This window comes from Zingiber officinale, chromosome 7B (assembly GCF_018446385.1).
Source record: "Zingiber officinale cultivar Zhangliang chromosome 7B, Zo_v1.1, whole genome shotgun sequence".
Lineage (NCBI taxonomy): Eukaryota > Viridiplantae > Streptophyta > Magnoliopsida > Zingiberales > Zingiberaceae > Zingiber > Zingiber officinale.
The window spans coordinates 50189720-50201312 of record NC_055999.1 but is presented as its reverse complement, the minus strand read 5'-3'; the positions used below and the strand labels follow the sequence as shown (position 1 = coordinate 50201312).

At 38.6% G+C, this 11593-nt stretch overlaps 1 protein-coding gene across 1 annotated transcript in view; it reads left to right on the top strand.

The window, feature by feature from the left end:
- Positions 1 to 2882: 2882 nt before the first annotated feature.
- LOC122004334 (uncharacterized mitochondrial protein AtMg00810-like) overlaps positions 2883 to 11593 on the top strand; it is a 36317-nt gene continuing 27606 nt past the window's right edge. Inside the window, exon 1 of the mRNA XM_042559240.1 lies at positions 2883 to 3745. Within this exon, the coding sequence (XP_042415174.1) occupies positions 2883 to 3745 (863 nt within the window). The remainder of the gene's footprint in view (positions 3746 to 11593) is intronic.

Here is an 11593-nt window from a genome sequence, read left to right as displayed (position 1 = left end):
AACTATCTTTCCTAGAATCATGCGTGCCGACACTGCTAAAGAGGCGTGGAAGATCTTGTAGAGCGAATTCCAAGGAGATATGAAAGTCAGAGCAATTAAGCTCCAATCACTACTCAAGGAATTCGAAAATGCTAGAATGAAGGAGAAAGAAACACTCATGGAGTTCTCGACCAAAATCTTTGATTTGGTCAACCAGATGAAATCTCATGGTGAAGATGTTACAGACTAGAGAATGGTGCGAAAGATCCTCATCAGTCTTCCTGAGAAATATGATCCCATCGTTGCCGTTATCGAAGAAACAAAGGATATGTCAACACTCACAGTCCAAGAAGTGATGGCGTCCCTAAAATCATTTGAGTAAAGATTGTCCAGACACTCCGAAAAACCAATAGAGAGTGCATTCCAATCAAAGCTCAATACTGGCAACAATGAACGAGAGGATAACTCGAGTTACAACCAGTCAAAAGGTGGAAGAAAATCAAGAGGACGAGGTGGACCTAACTCAAAAGGAAAAGGAAAATACAACACATCAAATTGCAGCAACTGCAATAAGCCAAACCACTCCGAGAAGGACTGTTGGTTCAAAGGCCAATCGAGATGCAACAAATGCAATCGATTTGGTCACCTCGCCAAATATTGTCGAACTAGGAACACTCTTCAGGCAAGTCAGGCTGAGACAAATCAAATAGCCCGGGAGGCATACGGAATGTTCTATGTGTGCCACACAGCAATTGACAAGGAGAGTAGAAAATGGTTACTAGACAGTGGATGTAGCAACCATACGACACCGACCTCAGAAATTTTCTCCGAGCTCGACGAAAGCTTCATCACCCCTGTTCAATTCGGGAATGGAGAGCAAGCAAAATCAAAAGGACTTGGAAGAATCGCCATCGAGACGAAGGAAGAACCAAGCTACATTAACAATGTCCTCTGTGTGCCAAGCTTGAGTCAAAATTTACTCAGCCTCGGACAATTGGTGGAAAATGGGTACAAACTTTGCTTCGATAATAATGAGTGCATTATCTTTGATAGACAAGATAAGTCAAAGGTGTTCACCAAAATCAAGATGGTCAATCGAAGCTTCGCTCTTAACATCAATTATGCCGACCTAAAAGCTCATCGAGCTTCTACCTCGGACTACTCGACCTCAACGTTATGGCATCAACGACTCGGCCATCTCAACTTCCAAAGCTTCAAGGAGTTGTTTGACAAGAGTATGGTGCAAGGACTTCCTCGCATAGAAGAAAAGCAACACGTATGTGAAGGATGCGCATTCGGAAAGCAACACCGACTTCCTTTCCAAAAAGGAGTATCATGGAGAGCTAAAGAAAAGCTGGAACTTGTCCACACCGACGTCTGCGGACCAATGGACACCCTTTCTCATGCTCATAATAGGTATTTTATTCTTTTCATCGATGATCACACTCGTATGACTTGGGTCTATTTCATGATACAAAAGTCCGAAGTATTTACGATATTCAAAAAGTTCAAGAGTCTCGTCGAAAAGCAGAGTGGATGCTTCATCAAAACCCTACGAAGTGATAGGGGCAAGGAATACACTTCCAAGGAGTTCCACAAGTTTTGTGAAGATGAAGGAGTAGAAAGACAACTAACGGTAAGGTACACCCCTCAACAAAAATGGTGTTACCGAGAGGAAAAATCAGACGATCGTTGAAATGGCAAAATCAATGATACACGAGAAAGGTTTACCCAAAACCTTCTGGGCTGAAGCATTTTACACTGTCGTTTACCTATCCAATCGATGTCCAACCACGGCCATACCAAACAAGACTCAGTTTGAAACATGGAGTGGTAGAAAACCATCAGTGAACCATCTCAAGGTATTCGGAAGCATATGCTACTCTCAAATTCCAAAAGTGAAACGAAGTAAACTTGACGAATGTAGCGAAAGATGTATTTTTGTCAGCTACAGCACCATGAGCAAAGGCTATAAACTGTTTAGCCTAAAAGGAAGTCAAGTTATCATTAGCCGAGATGTTCAAGTTGATGAAAATGCTTCATGGAATTGGGAAGAAAACAAAGTCGAGACGAAAGACTTTCTGATCAGCACTGACAAAGAAGACAACGATGAGCCTATTTCATCAGAGACAAGCCCATCAGATCCAAACTCAACTCAACTCAATGAAGAAAGCCGCAACTCAGCTGATCCGACTTCATCAAACTCCTCATCCCCGAGCTCAACTCCAAAAAGGTATAGATCGATAGACGATATATATGCTACGTGCAATTATTGTTCAGTTGAGCCTAAAAAATTTGACGAAGCAATCAAAGAAGAATCATGGAGGAAAGCAATGGAGGAGGAAATCCATGTGATCGCGAAGAATCAGACATGGCAGCTCGTTGACAAACCAACAGACAAAGAAGTCATAGGTGTCAAATGGATCTACAAAGTCAAGCGTAACCCAGACGGATCCATTCAAAAGAACAAAGCCAGGCTCGTTGCGAAAGGCTATTCTCAGCAGCCTAGAATTGACTATGAAGAGACATTTGCCCCAGTAGCTCGGCTAGACACAATCTGAACCATAATTGCATTCGCCGCCAGCAAAGGATGGAAGCTTTATCAACTCGATGTCAAGTCAGCATTCCTCAATGGCGAACTAAAAGAGGAAGTGTATGTAGATCAACCTCATGGCTTCATCCTCAAAGGAAAAGAAGGGAAGGTCTACAAACTCAAGAAAGCGCTATACGGACTTAAACAAGCTCCTCGCGCTTGGTATAGTGAGATCGACAACTACTTCAATCAAACATGATTCAAGAAGAGCAAGAGTGAAGCAACCTTGTATGTCAAACGTCAAGGTATCGATGTTCTTATAGTCACTCTATATGTTGATGATCTGATTTTCACTGGAAGCAACAAAAAGATGATCGAAGAGTTCAAAGATGACATGACTCAAAAGTACGAAATGAGTGACATGGGTCTACTTCGACATTTCTTAGGCATGGAGATCTACCAAGAAGAAGAGACAGTCTTTATTTGCCAAAAGATGTATGCAGAAACGATTTTGAAGAAATTCAACATGTTGGGATGCAATCCTGTCTCTACACCACTCATTATGGGGGAGAAATTGAAGAAAGAAGATGGAGGAAAAGCAGCGGATGTCACTCATTACCGTAGCCTCATCGGTAATTTACTATACCTCACAGCAACCCGACCTGATCTCATGTATGCCGCAAGCATGCTCTCAAGATTTATGCAGAGCCCGAGCCATTTCCACCTCGGTGCAGCAAAGCGTGTCTTGCGCTATGTCCAAGGAACAACCGACCTTGGTCTAAGTTTTCAGAAAAATCACACACTTAACCTCGTCGGCTATTGTGGCAGTGATCTCGGTGGGTCTTTAGACGACATGAAAAGCACCTCGGGATACTGTTTCTCTTTTGGTTCAGCAATGATCTCATGGTTATCCAAGAAACAACAAAGTGTTGCACAATCATCTGCCGAAGCCGAGTATGTCTCAGCATCACTAGCCACTTCACAAACAATATGGCTTCAAAGAATTTTAGCCGACCTTGGTCATCATCAGGATGAAGGAACCGTGCTGTACTGCGATAACAAGTCTGCAATTGCTATGGCTAAGAACCCAGTTCACCACAGCCGAACTCGACATATAGCACTCAAACATCATTTTATCCGACAAGCAATAGAAGACAAAGAAATTCAACTTGAGTTCTGTCGATCTGAAGAACAGTTGTCTGACATCCTCACAAAAGCACTTCCTAGAGAAAGGTTTCAACAACTCCGAGCTAAACTTGGAGTCCGACAACACATTAAGGGGGAGTGTTAAAATTAATGTGTTGTAACTAGCACTATCTTTATTAGGCATTATGAGAGAATTGCAACCATCACATTAAAGTCATTGTCTTTATGGTTGCTGCACATCAAGAATGAGTGAAACGAAGAGTCCTCATTATGAGAGACTTTTGGTCTTCCCATTCAGTTTCTTTCAAAACTATATATATGCTTTGTAAGGCTAAGTTGAAAGCACGATTCAATAAGAAAGAAAAGGGATCATTTCTCTCAACAAAGTCTATTCAACAATCGGTTATCTAATTGTTGTAGTATTACTTCTGTGAGTAAATAACATAAAAGGTCTATCTAGTTATTTTCTCATCTTTTTCTTCTTCTGTGAATTGACTCGACCCTGATCGATCGACCGATCTAGGTGTTCAGTCGACCGAACCTTCTGAACCTGCCCAGCTTCCCATCCAGATTTTGTCGCTTCAAATAGAGCCTTCGTTCGCCGACCGATCCCGCCATTCAGTCTACCGATCCCACTTTCCTCGCTGGCTTATCTGGTCTGATGAACCCGGTCTGATTGAGTCAGCGTCTATCCACCGTTTGGTCGACTGAACCAGAGGTTCGGTCGACTGATCCCTTGGTTGAACCTTAGCCGCAAGCTGATCTGATCTTTGGGGTTCAGTCGACCGATCCGGAGGTTCGATTGACCGATCAAGGTTGCAAACTTCAACTTACAAAATGTTAATTTCCTGCGAAATAGAGTTAGAAAAATAGGCAAATAGAATAAAACATAACTTTACAATCTCCAGACTGTCCGGTTCTGACTTTCAAATTTCATGATAATCCTAGGTCGAATTGACGCCTACTATTCCCTCTTCGGGGAACGCGTCCTCACCTACTCCTCTCAGGAGAAATTACCTTTTACCAAATCGGTCCTCCAGACCGCCTGGACTTTTGCTTAGCATCCGAGACTTCAGGACTTCATGCTGAACATCCGCTCCACAAGCCGTCCAGACTTTCACCTGGTCCGCAACCCTAGGATTTTCACCTAGAATCCTTGACTCTAAGATTTCTCCCAAAGTCCTCGGCCTGCCAAGACTTCTCCCAATCCCCCAAATCTAGATTTCGTTGCCTAACCGTAGCTAGGACTTTCCATAACCTAGGATTACTACCCCCTAGGACCTAGGGTTACCACCCCTAGGACCTAGGGTTACCTCCCCGTAGGGTTTTTTACCTGCCTAGAATCCACTAGAACTTTCGTCTAAGAATACTTAGGACTTTCATGCAAGCTCATTTACACTTGTTAGACAATAAGTAACCTTAACTTTAAACTCTTTGTCATTATCAAAACACAGGTTTGATCATCTGATGCTCACTACACCAACACATGCAGCTCTAATTCACAAAATAATTCATCTAATTTTAATTTAGAAAGGTTCCTCGAGACCTTATAGGCATCTATGATCGATGCCCGCAGTGCATTTCGAGGAAACGAGCTAAGCGCGTACCTTATTACTTCCCGATTTTTGAGTTGGTGTCCGATTAGATGAAGGTCGTTAAGAATATCCTTGATTCGAGCATGGAGCTAATTCATGGTCTCACTATCTTACATTTTAATATTAAATAATGAATTAAGAAGTAGATCATGTTTCGTTACCCTCGTTTCGGGAGTTCCTTCATGTAGCTCGATGAGCTTGTTCCAAAGCTCTTTTGTGTTCTCATGCGGACCGACTCGATTGAGTTCCTCGTTGGTGAGTCTACACTGGATTGTATTCAATGCTTCAGAGCCAATCTGGGCTTTCTTTTTTATCTTCAGGACTCCATCTTTCTGGATCAAGTGGTACTTTTATTGCTTCGTCTACAAGCGCCCGATACTCTTGTCGGATGATGAACCATTGCTTGATGTCTGTTATCAGGTAAACTTTCATCCTCTTCTTCCAGTATAGAAAATCATTTCTATTGAAGAGAGGAAAACGAGCGGTGCTGAATCCCTCAAGTTGGGTCATTTGATTACTGAAAAAGGAAAACTAGAAGGAAGAAACAAGACTTGGTCTTGGATTAGTAGTGCTTGAGAGTGAAAAAAATTTATGACTCGAATGGTGTTACACTGATTTCAAGTAAGAACCGAATGAGAAATAATTATTTGAAATGGTAAATTTTACCAAATCAAATAAATTGCGAAAAAACCAAAAATCTAAAAAAAATGATTCCCCCAATTTGATTGGTGGTTGCACCAATTCAAAGCATGACCTGCTCTAATATCACTTGTTGGACCAAGATGCACATGAGAGGAGAGTGAACCACGTGGTTTTCAAAAACTCATCTTTTATGTTTTAAAACAAGAGTATGCAGTGGAGAAAGAAATAGACAAAAATGGAAAAAGACACGAGCACAATGATTTACTTGGTTCAAAGCCTTCGGTGACTCCTACTCCAAGACCCGTCTCGCGGACCAATCGATGGGAAATTCACTAAAAGCCTCTTCCAGAACCGTCAGAAGAGGTGATCGAATACAAGAGATAGGAATCGTGTAACAACCTACACTTCCTTTTTTAAAAGCAGTAATAAAAAGTGCAACACTTAATAAAATATTACCATTACTTAAGAGCACTTGTGTGTTGTTGTCAGTTTGTCGGAGATAATCGGATGACTCTTAAGGTCAGCTTGGTGGCAGACAGACTTCTATGAAGTAGCAACAGGAAGCCGGAGCAGTCAGAAAGTTAATCGGACGTGTAGAAGCTAGTGAAGTAGTTGTCTCTAATGGCTTGAGCGAAACACCCTTATAAAGGATGTGGAAGGCGCCTTCCATAGCCTTGAAGGCGCCTCCCAATATGAGAAATCTGATCTCGAACAGTTCGGTCCTTATCTGTGATGAAGTTTGAATTTTATCCTATGGAAGACGTCTTACCATGAACAGTGCGAAAGTGCCTTCCATATCATGGAAGGCGCCTCAAGCACTATTCACCCAAGGCATTTTATCCTCCTTTTACCCTGCAAAATATATTAGTCCAATAATACAAAGTATACCCTACAAGACAAAGTTTAACACAATCATAGTAAGAAGTAGCAATTAGATCCTGTCTCCCCGAGACCAGGATATAGTCAGGGTCTCAATTTAGATTTTCAAAATGGACCTAAATTTGATCGACACCTACTGTCCCTTTGAGCCGGGATGCGTCCTCACATAATCACTCTCCTCCAATGACTTACTTCAACTTACCAGGTGTAGAGTTACCTCCGGAATCACACATCCGGACTTCAGGAATCAAACATCCCGACCTACCGGAATCGCACATCCAATTTTCTCAAATCGGGAATCGCACATCCCGACCCTTGCCAGAATCTCACATCTGGACTTCAACCTATCAGGAATCGAACATCCCGACATACCGGAATCACACATTCGGTCATCAACCAATCAAGAATCAAACATCTTGACTGGGTTTAGTCAACCTTGCACACTCGATAACAAGGTTAGACTATGACAACACCTAACTTAACTCACTTGTCATTCATCAAAACCTGAGTTAGACCATTAGTGCAAATTACACTAACAGAAGACTACTACTCATTGACTATAAATGGCTTTTTCACATGTGTCTTAGGTAACATATATTTATAGATGGGGAAGTAATTGATGCATGTATTTCATTATTTTTCAAGGAAGCTTCCTCGTCTAATTGATTATATAATAAATCTATATATTGCTCAACTAGATTCATGGTAAATATGTGACTTCATATTATAATTTTTATTATGTTTGTGATATAATTAAACTAATTTATCATTATATATTGAATCTTGCAGTCATCATATGCACACTTATGGGAAACAATTTTGTCTAATTATCAAAACAAATCTGGTTGATCGAGAAGTTAAGTATATTTTTATACCTATAACTACTGATCATGCACATTATCATTTAATGGTCATGGACACTGAGGCAAAAATGTTATTCCATTATAATCCGTTGTCCTATAACTATAAATATGATCAATATTTTATAGAGCTGGTTAATATTAAGATATGAAATTTATATTTTAGCATTATGATACTTGTTATATTTTTTATAAATATTTTTTTTTGTCCAATGCTCACAGGTCTCTAGAATGAAAATGCTTTCAACTGATAAACTGAAGGAGCTGCATAATGGTTTACACGAATATCACCCTTTTGAAGAATGGGCTTCTACTAAAGTGGATTGTCCACAACAGATTTGTCATAAGTAAATTATTACATTATTAGAAAATTTTAATAATACATTGTCGTTATAAATTTGTTACTAATTTAATTTTGTCATACTATTGGAATGATTGTGGCTTCTTCATCATGCAATATATAAGACATTTATTGTACAATATTGATATAAAATTCACTCAAAAAGGCATTCATAAATTTTGAATGGAAGTTGCATTATCAATCAGTAAGGACAAATTTTGTAAATTCAAAGTAGAATGAATTATCAACCTTGTCATTGACGAGTTGTAATATGTTTGTAAATGACGTGTTGTATAGTATGTTTGTAATTTGTATATCAAAGTTCGAAGTATGTTTGTTTGTTGCAAATATATAATTTATCTAATTATTTGTTATGAAATGTGTTTAGTCAAGATTCTCGTGTATTCTTTGTTATTTTTCTAAAATATTGTGTTGTATTGTTTTTATATTGTATTGTTTAAAATTGATGTGTTGTGTTATTCTAAATTAATCTTGTACTGGATTGTGTGTAAAATCCATATATTGATCCTGTATTGGATTAATATTGGATTGATTTTTTATTCTTTAAAAATGTTGTGTTGTGTATAAAAACTCTAAATTGATCTTGTACTGGATTGTGTTTAAAAATGATGAGTAGTTCTTGAATTGGATTGATATTGAATTGTTTAAAAGTATTGTGTTGTGTTATGTTGTTCTAAATTTATCTAGTATCGGATTGTGTGGAAAAATTTTATGTTATTGTATTGGACTGATATTGAATTGTGTAAAATTGTAGTGTTCTGTTGTTCTAAATTATCTTGTATTGGATTGTGTAAAATTGTTGTGTTGTGTTGTGTTCGGTTAAATTGATCATGTAAAATTGTATGTTGTGTAAATTTTTTGTTTTGTGTTGCGTTATTCATAACGATGTATCGGATGTATCATAATGATGTTAGAGGACATGAATACATTCGGCAGACTAGTCCGAACACACAAGACAATTGTGTCAGACGAATCTGATGTCATTTATTGTGCCTGAATCATGTTCAAAAATTCATAATTCTCAATACGTTGTATCCTAATGAGGTTCGAGGGCATTTACACATTCAGGAGACTAACACGAACACATAGGATCCGGCGACATGTCAATCTGATTCAGTTTGGGACATCAACCGATTGTGACCAAAACCGGTTGATGGACTTTGTATATCAGAAAAATGAAAATTTTAACATTATCAAATACAGGGAAGTTCAAGGATCTCAAATATGGTGTGGCTCTGTAACATCCTTAAATTTCCTCTCTTCCAAAAGAGCAAAAAAAAAATAGAATAAGAGAAAAGAAATAAATATATATATATATATATATGGCCCGGGCTAGGATTTAACCCTAGACCATTGATCTAAGATTGGTTTAAGTAGCCATTAGGGTGGTGGTAAAGCATCGCATTGGAAATAGGAAACTATTTATTATATGTTGATTATGTGTGAAGAGATGCTTCAACTTCCACTTAGTATAAAAGGGGAAGGGAAGAGAAGAAAACCTAAATTTTCATTTCCTCTTCTCCTCCCTAGCAAAAACCTCATCTTTCCTCTTTTTAGTTTTCAGCCAAGAACCCTAAGGTTCCAAGGTTCTAAGTTCTTCAAGAGGAGAATCTAAGAGGAGAGTTTTTAGAAGGATTAGTACGCGCGGAAAGAGTGACTTGGAGATTAAGGCATATAAGAGAGGATTGTTTTCCTGCACCCTATAGTAGTAAGATATATAGCGAAAGGATGTAAGTACTACTCACCTGCAGTATGAGTTGGTTCGATGATGCATGTTGTGATATATTTTATGCATGTTAAAGAATATACATGTTGTGATATGTTTTATGCATGTTAAAGAAGATACATGTTATAATTGTAAGAGGTCCTCTAAAGTTTTGGGATTAAGAGCATGTTTGGAGTATCTTGATTTGCTTCCCATTTAGTTTTGGGGCTAAGAAGCATATTCAAGTGCCCTAAAGTGCTTCCCTATAAGTATGGGGGATTAAGCGCACATAAGGTGCTTGTTTAAATGACAAGTAAGTGCAAGTATAAGAAAGCAACGTTTAAAAGAAAGTATTTTACTTTAAAGTGGCATGTACTTGACACAAGGTCCATGGGTGGGCTCCTAGATCGCCCCTAGGCCATAGATTGCCTAGTAGTACCTTAATAGGTTCGGGATTAGCTACCCCGGATCTTATTAAGGATTCGCGCAAAGTGGTACAATGTCAGGCCCAAGCAAGTTTATTTTTATTTTCACTAGTTATGTAATATAAAGTTTTCAACATTCATTGTTTGTCTTAGTGGAAACTTCCTAAGTTTGAGAACTTGAGGTATAAAGTGTAGCATTGATGAACTCTATAGAATATCAAGACTTATGTTTCCATTTCATGTTTACATTGTTAGCATGATTTTAAGTGGATGTTTTACATGACAACCCTATTTAAAAATGCATGCCATGTACATATTCCCGATTTAGGCATTTTAGCTTGAATTACTGTCAAGTGTAAGTTTTGTGTTTTCCCCAAGTAGTTTTGAAAAGCATGTTCCCTTTTTAATACTTGTTTTGTGAGTAGATGGTACTTACTAATCATTCTCTTATAGATTTGCATTTCCTTATACTGCAGATAAAGATAAAGGAAAGCTCGAGTAAGAGGAGGCAGCATGAGCAGTGTTTTGTGTGTGTGTGTGACGAAACAGTGGAAGAAAATCTTGGAACTTGCTAATGCATGGAACGTGTTAGGTCTTGGTGTTGATTTATTTTCTTATCTTCGCTCTGCAATAAAATAATACTACCAAGAGTTGTTTATGATGAATTTATTAGTTTGGCAGTAATTAGAGTGGCAAAGAGGGAGGATCTAGGGTCTCCCCAAAAGGGGAGGACCCCTCTTCAAGCAATGGAAGAGAACCCTAACCCAGGGATGAGTACAAAGGGGAGAACAACCCCTTTTGTAAAGCAGGGTGTGACCCCCACATGGCCCGTGACACGGCCGTGTGGATTAACACGACCTCGGACCCCATCCTCTCTGTTAGAGTGTATACTAAAAGCCTAGCTTTTGGTATAAACATTTATCTAGAAATAAGAATCACATTGGTCAAATGTCTACATTTATGATAAATGTAGTTGTTCAATTAATTTATATTGTAGATAACATGGTGTGTGATGTCACACATAGAGGATCATGTTATCAGTACCTTATAAATTATAAACAGTAGCTCACGACCATAATGGAAAGGAACAAACCATTGGAAGGTCGTAGTGTAATTAGGTATTAGTTTATCTTAACTATATAATTACACTAGTACACTTAGAGTGTATTGAGTAGGACCATTTGAGGTCGTTCCTTTTGTATTGACTTTATGAAGGAACAAAGACCTCAGTTATTATGGAAGTGTGTGCTCTTAATCCTAATATAATAACAAGCACATATATTTGATATTTATTTCTTTAATTTATCAATGGGTGAGATTTAGTTCGATAAATCAATAAGCCCGATAAGTTGGGAAATGATATCACTTATAGTGTGTGTTGTTGATTATAGAAGGAAACTGTGTCCTAGTGATCTAGGTTGAGAATGTCCCCAAGAGGAGCTCATAAGGATTGTCATGTTAAACCCTG